This window comes from Lemur catta, chromosome 15, assembly GCF_020740605.2.
Source record: "Lemur catta isolate mLemCat1 chromosome 15, mLemCat1.pri, whole genome shotgun sequence".
Lineage (NCBI taxonomy): Eukaryota > Metazoa > Chordata > Mammalia > Primates > Lemuridae > Lemur > Lemur catta.
This window is the reverse complement of record NC_059142.1, coordinates 54,095,273-54,113,989: the sequence shown is the minus strand read 5'-3', so window position 1 is coordinate 54,113,989 and position 18,717 is coordinate 54,095,273. Positions and strand designations below refer to the sequence as shown.

The window sequence follows — 18,717 nt, the reverse complement described above, 5'->3', positions numbered from 1 at the left end:
CATGACAGCTCTGTGTGTTACTGCCCCTGAAGACCTTCCAGTAGGACATGACGCGGACGTGGCAGACGGTGATACTGATGATCCTGACCCTGTGTAGGTCTAGGCTGACGTGTGTGTTTGTGTCTTAGTTTTTAAGAAAAAAGTTAGACCTTTTTTTTTTAAATAGAAAAACCTTACAGAATAAGGATAATAAAGAAAGAATATTTTTATATAGCTGTACAATGTGTTGTTTTAAGCTAAGTGTTAATACAAGAGAGTCAAAACATTAAAAAATTAAAAAGTGTATGAAGCAAAAAGTTACAGTAAGCTAAAGTCAACTTATTATTGAAGAAAATTATTTTTTGATAAATGTAGTGTAGCCTACGTATACAGTATTTATAAAGTGTACAGTAGTGCACAGTAATGCCCCAGGTTTTCACATTCACTCACCCAGAGCAACTTCCTGTCTGGCAAGCTCCATTCATCGTAAGTGCCCTAAACAGGTGTACCATTCTTTTTCTTTGATACCATATTTTTACTATGCCTTCTCTATGTTTAGATACATGAATACTTACTGTTGTGTTATAATTGCCTACAGTATTCAGGACAGTAATACACTGTACAGGTTTGCAGCCTGGGAGCAATACGCTATAGCATATAGCCCAAGTGAGTAGTAGGCTAGACCATCTAGGTTTGTGTAAGTATAATCCGTGATGTTCACACAATAAAAACTGCCTGATGATACATTTCTCAGAATGTATCCCCATTGTAAAGCAACACATGACTGTATTAACTCCGTTCTCAGAGTAATTTTTTTAAAAAACTTTTTTTTTTTAAAGAAATGTGTCTCACTATGCTGTCCAGTTAGGCCTCTAACTCCTTGGCTCAAGCAATCCTCCCACCTCAGCCTCCTAGTAGCTGGCACTACAGGCATGTGCCGCTGTGCAGACCTTCAGTGCATTCTCTGCACAGCTTTACTATAATGCTAATCACACTGTATTGACACTGATATTCTGACCTCTCCCATTGGATTATACCATGACATTTTATTTTTCAAATCCCTTCATTTTTTACATCAATTATCCTTTTTCTTTCTGCTTTTTCTCATTCCCTCAAGTACACTGTAAAATTTAAGGGCCTACCAATGTTATACAGTGGTAAAAAATGGGGATCACAGACTCACACACCCCAGGAACCAGCCAGTCACTGTGAACGGGCCCAGGACGGGATGGTCAGTGGCGCGAGCCTGATGACCAGCTGCTGCCGACCGACCACAAGCAGCAGCGCCGGGAGCCTTTGCAGGTGGGAGTGTGGCAAAGCAGACTGCACAGGCCCCGTGTAACGGCAGCTGCTTTTAATTTTAATTGATTTTGCCATGTGAATCCAATGTGTCAGAGCCTCCAGGTTTCCAAAAGCAGCCAGAAATCTGGAATTCTATATAAAACATTTTCTTTAAAAAATGCTGATTCAGAAAAAATGTGGGCTAAAAAGGCCGTTTGTGGGACCAGGTGCAGCTCATGGACCTCCAGGTTTTTGACCGTTGCTTTAGTGACACTGAAGTGCATGCAGGTGGAAGCCAAAATAGCCTTGAGATCCACACAGGATTCCTGATGTGGCCGTCCCCGAGGGGCAAGTGCCCAGGAATCTGAGAGGAGGCTGGAAGAGCCACATCCGGGGGAAACAGAATTAGGTCTTGTAGAATCAACACAGAAAGCAGGGAAGCTTTCCTTTCATGTCAGCTGCTGAATGCTTACTGTGAAAACCAAATAGCTGCCCAGCGCAAGATGACAATCCTTCCACCAGCCCACAGCATCCAGACTTCCTGGGCTTCCTGTTTCTCCGCAGCGTCACCACCACCTGACACTATGTACATTCTTACTGATCCACGTATGATCTGCCTCCCTCACTCGACTACAAACCCCACCGGACAGGGGTTTTGATGGCTTTGCTCCCTGCTGTATCTCTAGCAACTAGAGTGCTGCCTAGCACATGGCAGGTCCCCAGGGATTCACTGTGTGCTCATCTCTCGGCCGCGACACTGTCCAGCAACCCTTTGGGGACTCCAGACAGCCCTCTGTTCTGTTCTCTACATGGCTGACGCAAGCCCCCTCTGCGCACCCACCCAGAGTAAACAACCCCAGAAGGCACCCTGATCCTCTGGCCACCGCCAGCCTGGCCAGTTGTGTACCTGCTCTTTCCCTCCCCTGCCAGACGGATGAAGCACCCCCTTGCCTCCTGGACGTAGGGGTCCTCTCCCTTCACACCCACTCTGCTCTCTGCTTGCTCCTGTCAGCCTTTAAACATGCTCACCACCTAGGACCCGGCCCTGCTGCCCACTGCCATTCTCCTACCGCTGTGCCTTAGGTCAAATCTCTGGCTGATTCAACATCTTTTGTCACCTCCACTGGACACGTCAGAACTCTGTTCCTAGGTTGGATGAGGTGGCTCATGCCTGTAATCCTAGCACTCTGGTAGGCAGAGGTGGGAGGATCACTTGAACCCAGGAATCTGAGGTTGCTGTGAGCTGGGCTGATGCCACCGCGCTCTAGCCCAGGCAACAGAGCGAGCCTGTCTCCAAAAAAAAAAAAAAAAAAAAAAAAGAACTCTGTTCCTCCTGTTGTGCTCTCGGGTATGTCAGTGACCAACAAGATCATTTGCCCACTTGACCAGGCTCTGAACTGTCTCTACCCCATCTTTCTCCTTTGCTCCCGTATCTGACAGTTACTAGGTCTTACTGTCATGCGCTGTCATTCCTTTCAGATCCATCTCCATCTCCACCCCTGGCCGCTGTCCATTCCAGGCCGCCACCACCACCACCAGAACATCGGCCTGATGACGTACTGAGTGCTGAATGTATTTTTTCTTGGATAGGAAGCTATGAGAGGATCCTACTTTACTCTCCCTAGGTAACATTTAGATTCGATGTGGCAGGGCAAAAGTGCCTTTAAATTATTTTACTGTCATATGCTATAAAAACACTAGTCGGAGCATTTATGCATACATAATGAGAATAAAGTAACATAAAGTACCTTTCATACCTGGACCGAGCAACGGTGACCGATTCAGCTGCGCACTGGCCTGGTGTGGGGGTGGCGTCTCTACCCTGTGTGTGGCGTTGCTCGCGGTGGTGGTGGTGGTGGTATTGGTTGTGGTACTGCTCTGGATGACCGGGTTGTTTCTATCCCACATGTTTACAGTTTTGTTGTTATAGTTGCTTGGGTCCCCCCAAGCTGAGGTACCATCATCGATTTCCATTTTGCGTCGGATGGATGGTGGAGAGGGTTCCTCCCAGCCAGTCGCCTCGCTGCAGTCCTTCTGTTTGAGGGGTGCCGGCCCCCCAGCCCACCCTGCTCCTGTCTGTTTCACAGAAGCAGCTCCTCCCCAGTTACTCACATTGTTGTCATGGGGTTTGTTAGCCCAGTTCTGTTGAGGACTTGGTTTTAAAGACTCCCCCCAGTTTGTGCCTGGATTGACCTTTGCATTTGTGCCATTGCCCCAGCCACTGGTCCCAGACCTCGCAGCATCATTCCAACCAGACCCTGACCTGTTACTGTCTGCATCCCACCCAGATCCATTTTTTTTTCCATCCCCCAAGTGTCCGAGGACAGATGATGAATCTGCCCAATCTCCCCCTCCTGCACCCCAGGCTGGATTCGATCTCTGTCCATCTCCCCAGTTTTGGGATTTGGGTTTTTGAGGCTCACCCCAGGTGGGTGACTTGTCCTCCTGATTTGCGGTCCCACTCCAAGCATGGCCACTCTTGGTGGCAGCAGCATTGTTAACAGCAGTAGAGCTTATCGAGTCTCCCCACACCCCTGGCCCACTTGGCGCTTTGTTGTTGCTGTCTCCCCAGCCTGTGTTTGCTGGCACAGCGGCAGGTGGCGAGCTGACCCACCCAGATACTGAAGAGGTATTTGTACTGTTCATGATGGACCCATCGTTCTTCCCCCCTGAGTTTGAAGGCTGAGTAGCTGCACAACCCCAGGCCTCTGTCCCATTGTCATTTTTTCTTTCAGACCTAGGGGATTCTTCAAATTCCCAGGCAGTGTTTTGCTTTACAGGAGTCTGTCCCCAACCAGTATTAGACAGAACTCTCGGGTCAAGATCATTCCTTGGCAATTGGATGTGCCCTTGGTCTACAGTCCCTTTATCCCGCCTTCGGCCTTCTCCGGTTCCTTCCCGCCCAGTGCTTCCTTCACTGTGACTGCCAGAGCCGTCACTACTTCCTTCGCTTGCTGTAGTTCCAGAAGATGCAGCTTTGGCCCAAGAGTTCAAGTGTTCACTGCCAGGCTGCACGGTAGTGTTCTGGCTGGTGACACTGGGACTCTCCCACCCTGTCGATCCTTTCCCACCGATGTCACTATTGGAATGCTGGTTTGGGGGCTTTCCCCACTCCCCATTCACACCATTGGAGGTGCTCCGGCTGGGGTGGCCCCATGCTCCTGAATGGATATTACCAACGCCACTGTTGCCACTGCCCCTTCCCCACGCAAGGATTCCAGGACCAGCAGGTGGGCCTGAATCCCAAGCGTTGCCTCCATTTCCTTCCTTTTGCACAGCACTGCTGGATCCATTTTGTTTAGCACTTAATGCTGAGTTCACAGTGTCTCCATTCCCCTGACTGAACCCAGAACTGCTGTTTCCTGTGGCAGGGTTACCTGGGGACAGTCCCCACACAGAATTGCTTATTCCTTCACCACCGCCCCCACTGACTTGAGAGACTGATGATCCATTAGCACCAGGAAGGCCTTGCAGGTGGGGCGGGATGATGGCCCCCATGCCCACAGCCATGCCCCAGTTTGGCAGTCCGTTCGTCTGCATTGCATTGATAGGGTTTGGTGAAGAGTTCATGGGGTTAGTGTTATTTGGTCCATCAGTGTTAAGGTTCTGAGGTTGTACGCTGAAAGACACATTCTGAGAAGTGGATGTTTGTGGTTCTGTGCTCTCTTGCGGCAGCAAGTTTCCCCAAGCACCTAAAGTGCCTGTTGGGTTCCCATTCTGGTTGCCCATGTTTTGACCTATGGCACTGACTGGACTGCAAATACTGGAAGGGTTGCCTGTCGCCACAGTTCCTTCGTGCCCCAGTACAGGCCAGGCAGCTGGGTTGGCATTAGGGTTAAGGTTAAGATTAATGCCAGCATTGGAGTTGGAAGCACTCCAGCAGTTCTGACTTCTCCCATCTCCAATCATGTTGTCCATTTTTCCATCCCCACCACTGACAGAGCAGTGAGTCAGGCCAGAGCTGGAGCCTGTGGCTACACCCCACACTCTGGCCGCACCCCCGGTCCCGTTTGCTCCGCCTGCCCCAAGGGCACTCTGGTTGGAAGGGCTTTGGACGAGTGCGCCGTTGGTGCCATTATTGCCATTTGTCTTGGTGGTGTGTCCAGTGAAGTTGCCCTGGGCACTCCCCGTGGCCATGCTACTGTTCTCTGAGCCACAGTTGGAGGCAGAGTCAGTGTCCGTGGTACATTCTGAGGCAGATTCTGTCTCTGTTCCTGTGATGGAAGGCCACGCCTCCTTGTCAGTCCTATCTATTATCACTTTATCCCAGCTGCAGTTGGCTTCACTTCTGTAAGTGGGCTGCTGTCCCCAGTGGGAATTTTCATAATGATCTGCCAATCCACTGTGACTGAGATCTGAAAAAGATGAAACAAAATTCAAAATTAGATTTTCCTCCCATCTGTCAATGAATCGACTGTTAACTAGTCTTTGGGGGAAGCTCTTTATTTCAAGTTTTCAATTCTGAATGATAAACACTAAAAAATGACTTAAAGAAAAGTTATTTGTCTTCTTAATAGCTCTCATTTTAGAGAGAGCTAATGTTTCTAAAATTGTATTAAGTTTTACTGCTACACCATACTATAATCCCCCTGAAGAAGATTCACAATGCACATTAGCACATGGGCATCTCTGAAAGCATTTATAGTAAAGAAGGCAGCTCTGAAATATATGTGACTTTGTCTCTGCAACTCTTAAAAATACATAGACTCTTTGGGAAACACTGGCAATGACACTTAGTTCACACGGACTTTCGCAAACAACTTGCAGTTGTCAAGAGCTCTAATTAGAGTTCCAGTATTGCACAGAGGCCACACACAGCTCTTTCAGTATAAAGAAATGTAAATGCACTGTAGAGTCATATAACAGAACCAATATGGTGGGAGCTGAGGGAGGGAGAGAAAACATACTAGAAAATGCTATCATATGTTACCAAGGATACTTAGGGTTAGAAATAATTAATTACATTTATATTACTTTATCTGATCTTATCTATAATTTCGTTTATCATTGTTTCCTGTGTATTAATAAATTCTTAGCCTTCTAGTATCTTCTTGGATCTCTGGATCTCTCTTGTTTTCTATTTCCTTTTAGTTTTTTCTTCAAAGATCCCCAAAATAACTTTATAGGGTATCTTCCTATAGCATTACCATCATTTCACTGTTATGATCCTACATTTGGTACCTGCAATTTATCTCCTATGTCTTTCCTAATTATTTGAGTATTTCCAACATTGTAATCAAACTTACATTCCAGTAAATTTTCCAGTAGACTTTATTCAAAGTATGTATCACTCAAAAATAAAGTAAAAGAAATGTTAAAAAAAAATCATTTAGCCTAAACATACAACAAACTCACATGATTTAGAAATCCTTTGTGGAGTTTCTTTAAATAGTACGATATAGCCAGGCGTGGTGGCTCACGCCTGTAATCCTAGCACTCTGTGAGGCCGAGGCAGGAGGATCGCTTGAGCTCAGGAGTTTGAGACCAGGCTCAGCAAGAGTGAGACCCCATCTCTACTAAAAATGGAAAGAAATTAGCCGGGCAACTAAAAATACATAAAAAAAAAAAATTAGCCAGGTGTGGTGGCACATGTCTGTAGTCCCAGTCGGGAGGCTGAGGCAGGAGGATCACTTGAGCCCAGGAGTTTGAGGTTGCTGTGAGCTAAGCTGATGCCACGCACTCTAGCCCAGGCAACAGAGTGAGATTCTGTCTCAAAAAAAAAAAAAAGTATGATATATATAGGTAAATTATAATAAAATATTTTCTATATTTTTAGAACGTTTTAATTATTATGTTCTCTTCAAATTTATTTTAACAAGAACAATCTTATTCATGGACAGTTAAAGCAGAGGTTTCTCAAAGAAATTATCTTTTCAAGTTTCCTTTTAAGGAAAAGCAAAAAGTATGTAAAGAATTATTACTATCATTAGAAAGAACATACTAAAAGGTAATATCAACCTTAAAAAAATTTTTTTTGTTGCCTGACTTGAAAGTAATGTCGTGAATTTAGAATTATGCTCTAGGTGATTCCAAAGTAGGTAGCTAATTCCAAGTGAAAATTATAAAGGAAAAATGAAGACAGGCAACAGAAAACTTTAAGTATCTAAGCTACTATAAAACAACTAAGTTTTTAATTGCTAAATATTAGGGGTTGGCTCTGCAACCCTGGTTTATGACAATTTTCCCTGTTGATTTTACAAATACCCTAAAAACAAGCTTACATAACTAATTTAAAGAGATAAATGAGCCATTCATCATTTAACACAGAAAATAAGACCAAGTTAACAGACAGAGATTATGGCCTGTTGCCAGCAAGTACTACATTTCATTTTACCATCAGTCTGGCTTCCCTCAGGGACAGGCTTTGCCACAGGCAGGCCACTGCCCTCTTACTGGACAGCACTCACTGCAACCCGCACTCAGAAAGCAGGAGGTGAACAACCTGGCTTACCAATGCATTCCTTTCCACATGTGGGTGCCAATGAACACACAGTATTATCTTCCGTTCCATAATAGTCACACTGTAAAAGGATCAGCCCTTTGTTAGTGGTCTACTTTGAGGATTTGTGTGAAATGCTGTTTGAGGACTGCTCAGCCCCCAACTTGCTGGGTTCACACTCAGTTATATGACAGGTTTGGCAGAAGAATAGCACTACAAGCTAGTAGAGAAAGGGAGGACTAGATAATAAATGCTGTGGAACAATAAGCTAGCCACATGATAAAACCAAAAGTAGATCCCTTATTTCATAACATAAATAAAAATAAATTCTAGATAAGGTAAAGGCCTAATTATGAAAAGCAAAACTTTTTAAAGCTTAATAAAGAAATATAGGAGTTTCTCTGTGACTTTGGACCTCATATTTTCTTAGAGAAGATATAAAATGCACAAGCCATAAAAAGCTGATAAATTTGACTACGTTAATATTAAAAACATCTCTGTGACAAAAGACATCATACAATGGAATCAAGCCACAGGCAGGGAAAAGATGTAACAGACAAAGGATGATTATCAGATTAAAGAACTACTACAAATCAATAAAAAAAGACCAACAACCCAACAAAAAATAGAAAAAGGATAGGAACAGGCAACTCGGAGAAGGGAAAACCCACATATGCATTAACATATGAAACAATAATCAACCTCATTAATGATTGAGAAATGCGCTTTAAGACAAGGCATCACTTTGTGCTCTACATGGAAGTGACATACACTAAAATGTGAGGACTGTGGTTCTCTCTGGGGGTGGGGACCAGAAAGGGGTTGGGGTGGTGCCTATAACATTTCTAAAATAGAAAGCCCTGAAGCAAATATGGCAAAATATCGTTAAATCTCTATTATGAATAGTTATATTATTTTTGTACACTTCTATTTTCAAAAAATTTAAATATTTAAATGTGACACAAATGAGGTGGCATAGTAGTATGATTTAAAAAAATCCATCTGATCACTGAATTAAGAGTCTAATTTCTCAAGGCAAGTTCCTGGAGAGCATGGCTAGTATCCTTTTAGTTTTATATGTATAATGCTTGCCACATATCAGGCAATCAATATAGGTTTCTTGGGCAAACAGAAGCATAAATGTGTAAGGCCAAAATCTGAGTTCCAGCTGAAGTCACCAATGAGCTGAACAGTCTGAAGTCATTTCTCAACTCTAAAAAGATGATGTTGGGCAGGGTGCAGTGGCTCATGCTTATAATCCTAGCACTTTGGGAAGATCTCTAAAGGTCAGGAGTTCAAGACCAGCCTTAGCAAGAGAGAGACCCCGTCTCTATAAAAAAAAATACAAAAATTAGCCAGGCATGGTGGCTCGCAACTATAGTCCCAGCTACTTGGGAGGAGGCTGAGGCAGGAGGATGGCTTGAGCTCAAGAGTGTGAGGTTGCAGTGAGCTATGATGATGCCACTGCACTCTAGCCCAGGTGACTGAGACCCTGTCTCCAAAAAAAAAAAAGATGATGTTAAACTATATAAACCCTAATGTTCTCAGTTCTAAAACTTGTAATTTCTAGAGCTTATATATACTACACATACTACATAGTATTTACAGTGTATAGTAACTATAGTATATATGCTATATATAGTATATGTATTACATATATTAGGTATACACTATATATAATACTACATGAGAACCACAAACACAAAATCAAGCAACATACTTGGCACAATCTCAACTACAACATTAAAGCAAAGATTTTTTTTGCTGTGATAAAATACACATGACATAAAACTTACAATTTTAACCCTGATGAGTGCACAATTCAATGGTAATAAGTACATTCACATTGTTGTGCAACCACTACCACCATTCATCTCCAGAACTTTCCCATCATTCCAAACTGAAACTCTGTACTCATATTAAACAGTAATTCTCTATCCCCCAGCTCCTAGTAAGTATCATTCCACTTTCTGTTTCTATGAATTTGATTATTCCATGTTCCTCCTATTAGTGGAATCATACAATATTTGTCTTTTTGTGACTGGCTTATTTCACTTAGCATAATGTTTTCAAGGTTCATCCACATATATCAGTACTTCATTCATTTTTTAATGCTGGGAAAAAATCCATTGTATGGCTATTTCTCTATTCATTTGTTCATGGACACTTGGGTTGCTTCTACCTTTTGGCTATTGTGAATAATGTTGCTGTGAACACTAGTGTACAAATATCTGTTCTATTCCTTGCTTTAAATTACTTTGTGTATATTCCTAGAAATGGAATTGTTGGATTATATAGTAATTCTATGTAATTTTTTGAGGAAAAAATATTCTTTCACAGTGGCTGTACCACTTCACATTCTCACCAGCAATACAAAAGGGTTCCAATTTTTCCACATCCTTGCCAACACTTGTTATTTTCTTTTTTTTTTTTTAAATAACAGCCATCCTAATAGGTGTGAAGTGGTATTTTATTGTCATTTTGATTTGCATTTCCCTAATGATTAGTGATGATGAATATCTTTTCCTGTGTAAAGCAAAGATAAACACAAAGATAATCAAATTTGTTTATTCTGTTTAAAATGAACAGAGTCAAAGACAGAGAACTATGTTGTTTGGAGTTGAAAAACCATAAAACCCAATGAGTTTTCTATAAATATTATAAAACAATACCAACATATGCCATCCTCCTACCCGAATGATTTTGTTTTGGAATTTTCTACAAATATTTATAACAAAATATAAAGCTATAAACAATAAATATGGATACCAAAAATGGGCCAAAACATTTTTGTTGCTTATAAGAAAAATAAACAAATATAGGTCTTTTACATTTTGACCTACATGGTACAAGAAAATGTAATTTATAAATTTCTCTATGAGGCAGTAAGAGGGTAGGTAAGTAATGAATTTAATATAGCAATTAAACCTGAAAAGAATAGAAAGAAAAAAAGGAGGAGAGGAGAAACAAGCTGGAAAACACTAAGCAGATAATGTTGATAAAATTTCTATTTCCATGGATGGTCCTCTGCCTCAGGGTTTTATAAGAGCAAATCAGGGCCAAGGACCAAACAAAGGCTACCTTTAGAACTAAGGAGAGATTCTGTGACAAACAGGATTTTTCATTTTATAAATTTAAAAATCCCAAATTTCAAGAAAAACATTAGTCATTGGGGTAAAAAAAAAAATCACACCAAGGTCTATCCAGGGTACCTAGAGGCTCCTGCGCAGCCCAGGCTGCTTCCAGTAAGTCTGTCTGTCTTCTGAGGGAACCACGCCCCCACCCAGACCTTCCTGGGCTCTGAGGCACAAATCACCACCAGTGGGGCAGTGCCAGCAGGAAGCCCAGCTACTTCTGCAAAGGCCACGGGCAGCACATCCACAGCACCATGAGGGCAGGATGGAGTCGTGCGGGTTGAATTTACACGCTGGATATCTCTAGGGCCCTTTTCATTAAAACAAGAAACAAAACCTCCTTCTGATACCTACAGTCCAAGTGCCCTCATTTCTTGACTGTCCTAACTGCTTCCCCGCAGTCTCGGCCGTGCCCACTCCCGCTCACCCATGCACACCCCGCGATGCCAGCCTCAACACTGCACAAGTGCTCTTTTCCAAATGAACACCCAGGGAGGATGAACACGCACTTAAAAATTTCAAAGACAGAATTCTTTCAGAAGGCCGAAGGTCAGTTCTCTCTGGAGCCTCACTTCACATCGTTCTTTCCCTTGCTCTGTGCACCCCCGCAGCCCAGCTGTCCCCGGCCTGGGCTCAGTGTCTCTTCTTTTTTCTTATCTTGACTCCATGGACATTTAATTTGGGAGGTTTCCTTTTTCTAGTTAGGACTCTCTGATACATCATTTTACCAGTGTTCTTTTCTTTTTTTCAAATTTCTTTTATTTTACTTTTTAAAATTTATCATTTTTTCACATTTTGGCCATGCTGCTGCCAAAGCGAGCAGTCTTCCTTCCTTTTTAATTCTCTTAGACCAGAGGTGGCAAACAATCTCTGTAAAGGGCCAGATGGCCGAAATATTTTAGGCTTTGTGGGCCATATAGTCTCTGTCACAACTACTCAATTCTGCTGTTGTGGTTCAAAGCCGCCATAGATAACATGTAAATGCATGAGTGTGGCTGTGTCTCAACAAGACTTTATTTACAAAAATAGTTGTGTGGGCCACATTTGGCCCCTGGGCCCAGAGCCTGCTGACCGCTGATGTGAACAATAACTGAATGTCTCCTACATGCTGCCACCATGCCGGGGACAGGGTGATAAATAGGATGGACAACTTCTTTCTCTCCCGAGGCTCACACACGCCTGTGAGTTGTCATGCGTGCGCTCTCTCTCTCCCCCTAGGTTGTGAACTGCACGAAGGCAAGGACTGCTTGTTTGTCCCTATTTTTATGTACAGTGCTCAGCAGAGTGTCTGACACAGAACAGGCAGTGAATAAGTATCTGTTGAATGAATAAATGAATGAACTTCCCTTTTTTTTTTTTTTTTAAAGAGATGGGGTCTCTGGCTCTGTCACTTAGGCTGGAGTGCAGTAGGCGCTTGAAGCTCACTGCAGCCTGGAATTCCTGGGCTTAAGCGATCCTCCTGCCTCAGCATCTTGAGTAGCTGGGACTACAGGCGCACGCCACCACACCTGGCTAATTTTTCTAATTTTTTTATAGAGATGGGGGTCTCACTATGTTGTCCAGACTGGCCTTGAACTCCTGGCCTCAAGCAATCCTCCTGCCTAGGCCTCCCAAAGTGCACGGATTACAGGCGTGAGCCACCATGCCCAGCCTCGAATGATTCTTATAAATACTTGACAGTAGTTTGCTAGTAACACAAGATTAATGATACTTAAATTTTCAGTAATTTTTGAAGGCAATGTTAAGATTAAACTTAGGCTGCCATATTGACTAGCAACCAACTTAACTGAAGTTATTTGCAAAAATACTGGGTTATCTATTCTGACAAACTAGTAGACAAGGAATTGTTATCTTAAAATCTTTTTTATTTATGAAAAAAATTACAACTGAGACAACAAATCTACACTAAATATAGTTCCCCCTGCAAAGATAAGTTGAACCACAGAAGTCAACTGGAGCAATGGCATATTACTTAAAAAGAAACAAAAAAAACCAAGCAGCTGTACTGTCTCTTTTCCTCTACCTCCACAGTCCCTCAAGGTTCCTGGGATAAGCTACAGCCTCCTGCCACAGGAGAGGAGCAGGGGCCCGGGCAGCAGCCCAGCAGGGACCGATGAAGTTTCAGGCCACAGATGCTGACTTCCATGTTTGGCTCCCACTACTGGACATACTGCTATTCCTTTCTCCTTTTCCCTATTTCAGCTGTTCTCTTATTCCTTGCTTCTTGGTTCTCCATCAAAATAACCCAGGTATCCAAAAATCAATTTTACTAAAAATTCAGTGGAGGTACATGGAGGAAAAAAGTACATAAAAATAAACAAAAGTTGTATGTTTTATACTTATTCTACCACTTAAAAGCTCTCTTTCCAAGTGCAGGTTCTAGGTATCTCCCTGAAAATTATAAATACAAAAACCAAAAACTAGGGACTATACCACAACTGAGGGATTTCCATATGCTTTCAGTTCTGTTCTTTTGAATCCCTAAATGTGTCCTCTTCCTCCTACTCACCACCACCATCATCAGCACTACAACCACGTATTCTTTTAATTAGAACACTAGGATTTATTCCAGATATGAAAATGTAAAAAGGCTATATTATTCTCTTTATGTTTGACACACACTATTCATCTCAGGAGAATTTTATGACTTTGAAAGTATTTAAATAACATGCTTTTCAGAAAACAAAGTCTCTTGACTATGTCATTAATTCACAAATCCTACGTAGTCTAAAAGACTGAAACGTGAAAAAAAAAAATCTGTGAAATGACTGACTTCAAGGAGCAGGCATTCCAAAATGAATAAAATTCTGAAATGGAGCCAAGACTAAATTCTCTTGTAGGTATCCTAGACTCTCCTGCTCAGTACAGGAATTTTCAAAGGCTAAAATCCATATATCTGACATGCAGCAAGCCTGAATTTATAAATGAGAGTGTTCACATTCATGACATCATATGCTTGATAGCACATTGAAATCTGAAGTATTTACATACACATTGGCTTAACTGAACCCTATAAACAAATTATGCCCATTTTACAGATGAGCAAAGAGAGGCTCAGAGAGGTGAAGTGACTCTGTCAGAGTTTGTAACTAATAAGCAGTTAAGGACTGAACTGAAAACACCTGTCAGGGTTTGTAACTAATAAGCAGTTAAGGACTGAACTGAAATCTGTGTTTTTAGCATAAAATTCTAGTGCTCTTTCCACCACACCATTCTATTACCAAACATTTTTCCCCTTAAAAAAGCCTTAAGAAGCCGGGCGTGGTGGCTCACGCCTGAAATCCTAGCACTCTGGGAGGCCGTGGCAGGAGGATCGCTCGAGGTCAGGAGTTTGAGACCAGCCTGAACAAGAGCGAGACCCCGGCTCTACTAAAAATATAAAGAAGTTATCTGGACAACTAAAAATATATAGAAAAAACTAGCCGGGCATGGTAGTGCATGCCTGTAGTCCCAGCTACTTGTGAGGCTGAGGTGGGAGGATTGCTTAAGCCCGGGAGTTTGATGTTGCTGTGAGCTAGGCTGACGCCACGGCACTCTAGCCCAGGCAACAGAGCAAGACTCTGTCTCCAAAAAAAACAAAGAAACCCCCCAAAAAACCTTAAGAAAAAAGAAATGAAGTTCCTATAAAATGGTAAGTTCTCTTCTGCTGTTCAAATGATTTACACAGCCTATAAATAGGTGTCTCTATAAAAATCTAAGCAACATAACTGACTTAAGTGATTAAATTAAAAAGGATTACATAATAGCATGGTTTAAAGAGAAAAGGTTTCCTTTGTTTTTAACTTCCAAAATATTGCCACATAAAGATAAAATTTCCAGTAAAAGTATTTAACAAAGAGCTTCCAAAAGCCACAGTAAGCAAAATTTTAACTAGATGTCAGATTAGTCAGATAGGAAAGTGTGGACAAGATTTATTCAGAAGTGTGCTGATGCTTCATTGGAACTAATGCAGACAAACAGTAAGTGCGTCCATTCCTTATCACAGTTCTTTTAACTGAAATTACAAAATAATAAATTATACATTATGAAAAATAATTGCCAATGCTTCTAAGAGTTGACAGTATATGTTTACTAATGCTTACTGATAACACAAATTCCTCACTGCTTGGTTTTCAGGGGCAGGATCAATGTCACAACTGTTCTCAGCTTGTGAGAACCAAAGATGCCTCCCCATCCACTGCCTTTACTATGTGTAAAAACCTCAGTGAAAAAGTACTTCGAATTCAGAATTCCTGTCTGGACAGACTCCCAAACATTTCATCTGTCAACTAGTATAAATGCAAGGAATTGTGAAATGCAGAACAGTAAAAGGTTTACTGGAAAGATGAATAATGTCCAAAAGAATAAGCTTTTTGTTGCCTGTGTTTCTCTTCAAAACGGCAGTAAAACGGAATTGCCTCCTCAAGGTTAAGAACCTATTAAATAAATAAACTGGGGCAAAGTCAGCTTGCTTCCTAATTTAGGAGGGCCTGCCCCTGCTAACCTGCAGAGAAAAACCACGGTGGGCAATGCCATGGTCAAGTGTGCTCGCGCAGCAGATCTTTAGCAAGCAGCTCTTTTCCAAGACGCCATTTTATCCAATCTGAACCGCAGCCAAGAGCTGGGGACGCGGAGCCACCACTCACATGCTGGAATGTCATGTCACAAGCTGACTCGGGAGAAGCAGCTGCTACTGGCTCTCAGTCTGTTCGGTTTCTCCTGCTCTACGTGGGGCTGACGGGTGAGGAAATACCTGCAGAAGGTGCCGACCAACCCTCGCAGGAGCTTCCTCGCCTGCACAGCTGCCTCTAGCTTGCATCCAGCTTCGCCCCGGCTCTCACTCCAACATGTCGGCTGGGTCCGCAAGAGCCGCCTCCTGTAGAGCTGCCAGGAAGCTCCCGGGGCAACCCCAGGCGCCCGTGGCCGAGAGCCGGGCAGGGCTGGGCAATGCCCTTTCCACTCAAGGAGGTATCCGATTCATCCCTTCGACTAGAGGTGGGGGCATCGGCAGATGGGATCTTACAGCTTTGATTACCTAATTGCAGCTGACACTAAACCGATCTTCCTTCCTCTTTATATACTTTAAATTGTCGCAAACGTTTTTACTTCAGGACCCAGTTACAATTAGCAATGCAGCCACTTCTCTACGTTTTTTTTTGAAAGTCAGCCGAATTAACAGCATATTGCCTATTGGCTGCAGGCAAATGAACGGCTGCTCTTGCATCCCGTACTGCCTTTGTTTTCCATCTCTTCTTTGCCTTTTCCTACACAGCCCCTAAACATTTGGCATGCCAACACTAGCCGTAGTGTGCTAAATGAGCCCCATATGGAAATTGGCAAGTGTCCAACTTCTTAATTACTTTCCTGCCTCTATCTAAAAGAGATCAAAGTAGCCAACACTGCTGCATATTAATCAAAGCCTCTGTTTATAAATGTACAAAGCAGCCACTAAAACAATACATTGTTCTGCCTTTATAGCATAAGGAAAGAGTTTTTAAAAAAAGATAAAAGCTCTCAAGTGCTTCAAGCTAGAGTTATCCTGCAGACTTGCAAAAACAGTCTGAACAGAAAATGAAATGATAAAGTGGCTCTCTTTGTAAGCTCAGTGGAAAGTACTATATTTACACACTAACACTCATCTTTCCAGTTAAGATATTTTGCCACTTGGCTAAATGAGCTCCCCTCCAAATCAATACATTAATTTAAAAATCCACTTCCCTTCTATGATCTTATGAGAAGGCCAATGTTCCATTTGGCTGTAATAGTCTTTATTTAAAGAGAACCTGGAACCAAGGCTGGGACGCACCCCGGCCTGTCTACCTTGCAGAAGCCTAGTGACAGCTGACTGTGTCTCTCTGGCTACTGCCAGTAAAAGGAGGAGATGAATGTTCTCCCACAAAGCTGAACCCCACCTACCGCTCAGTACTCTTGCTGCCCCGGTTCTACCTGTGCCCTCTGGAGCTGCCCAAGGCAGTGGGCTCCTGGGTTCTCAGGCCAGCCTTTTGGTAGCTGAAATGCTCGCAGGCTGCAGCTGCAGCTCTGCACTGGGCTCCTCTCAGCTGCTCTCCAGTCCTTTCAGGACCTTTCTAGGCCTGCTCTGCCCTGCCTGCATGAGAGCCCGTGTTTTCCCTGAGGGATGGCAGCCACACGATCCACCTACAGTGCGGTTACAGCACCAACCATTAATGGCAATGAGCAGCTTGAGGCTGGAAAAGTTCATTTTGAATTGGTAGCCCATTGATAACCTGCTTTTACCTTAAACTTGATTTTTTTTCAAACAAAATAGTTAACTTTATTCACACCTTTCAAAGTAAAAGCAATATTAACTATAAGCTAAAAACACCACATAGTTCTTAGAAAATACAACCCAAAATTCCTATTGCCTGAGCTTTGTCATTTATGCTTTTTAAAAGAGGTTGTCCATGTGACTTTTTTAAAGCTCTGGCAAAACAGCACCTCCTGTATTCTGTCACTCACAAGTTTTCTGAGGCAGAAGACTTTACCTTTCTTTTGTTCTCCATATCCACGAAAAAGCAGGTTACCTTTGAGCAACAGATTTCGTTTTTGCCACCTGTCTTCTGTTCTTGGCTCATAAAGCTGATTTGTGCAGGGGCGGACGCACACGTGTGAGGTTTTTGGCTACCTATGCTCCTTGGTTTTTCTCCGCAGCCATAAAGAACAAATGGATGCTTTTTTTCCTTCTGTTTTTCTTGATGATCTTTGGGAGCTTTCAATAGCTTTCCTAATTCCCCTATAGCACCGTTATTGTGGAGGTTTGATACTGGTGGGTAGTTATCAGCGTCTTTTCTGGGTTGTTCAGATTTTTCTTTTACATAGTTCACAGGTAGTGCCGGCAGGGCCGCGTCCTGGGCCTCCACGTCCCTGTGCCCTGCACCTTCGGGGACCTGTGCACCTGCAGTTCCGTCTCCCCTCGCACAGTGGGCTCGGCGGAGAGCAGGAACAGCAGGAAACATGGCCCGGCGCACTGGGTGCCAGGCGCTCAGCACCTGACGACTCTGACAAGCAGCATTCCTCGACATTCTTCCTGCGCCTGCAGGACTTGGGACAGCACAGAGTGAGGTTCCTCAGCCCACCGCCACATTTAAAGACCAGCCTATAGGGAGCAGGGTCTGGGCGGGGCAGCCCTGTCCCAGCGGGAGGCCTCTCCCCTCCCCTTAAACTTGATTGAGTTTCAGTTCAACATCAGCATAATTAAACATTAAAAGTATCCAGGACTTAGGTCCTCAAACACAGGCTGTTATGATCACATGATAAAGCACGTGTGGGTCACTGGAAAACTAATGGCACCTACACTTGTAACCGTTCCAAAGAGACAACTCCATTTTTGTCCTTATTGCCTCTCCACACGTTTCCACCTGCCTGTCACAGAGCAGAGAACCACCACTGAGCACCCGGCTGTCAGTGAAGAGCTGTGCTCCAAGTGTGTGCAGGGTGCATTTCTGTACCTGGGCAGCTGGGTGCAGAGGCAGGACCACCCGACATTTGGATAAACCCTGCCAAACCCGCCACAGAGGTTGTGTCTGTTTATACTCCTGCCAACAGCAAAGCAAAGCCACCCCTTCCCAGACTCACCGGCAACTAGAAATCTGGTCGCTCTTCTGGAATACACTAATAGAAATGCACCTGGATGTGAATTCATTAAAAACTTGTACCATAAAAATGAAAAGTTTACAGAATACTTCAACTCTAGGAAGAACTGAAATTTCAAAATATACCAAAGCCACAAAGTGATGAGAAAGCTTTATTGCACTGTTTTAGAATTTAGCCATTTAAAGATTGTGAGGTTTTTAAAAAAGTACTCTGTTTCATAACAGTGTTTCAAAGATGGGTATGTATTTGTTGCATATTTCAAAGTCTCACAAGTCCCACATTAACAACTATCAT

At 43.1% G+C, this 18,717-nt stretch overlaps 1 protein-coding gene across 9 annotated transcripts in view; it reads right to left on the bottom strand.

The window, feature by feature from the left end:
• The window catches only part of TNRC6C (trinucleotide repeat containing adaptor 6C), an 85,474-nt gene that overhangs the window by 44,846 nt on the left and 21,911 nt on the right, over positions 1-18,717 (bottom strand). For 4 of the 9 annotated variants that reach the window (XM_045569553.1, XM_045569555.1, XM_045569549.1 and 1 more), the window contains exon 4: positions 3,009-5,615. In XM_045569553.1, coding sequence (XP_045425509.1) covers positions 3,009-5,615 — 2,607 coding nt within the window. Of the gene's footprint in view, positions 1-3,008; positions 5,616-7,711; positions 7,802-18,717 lie in introns of those variants that run through there. The other 5 variants (XM_045569554.1, XM_045569556.1, XM_045569550.1 and 2 more) reach the window with 2 other exon arrangements.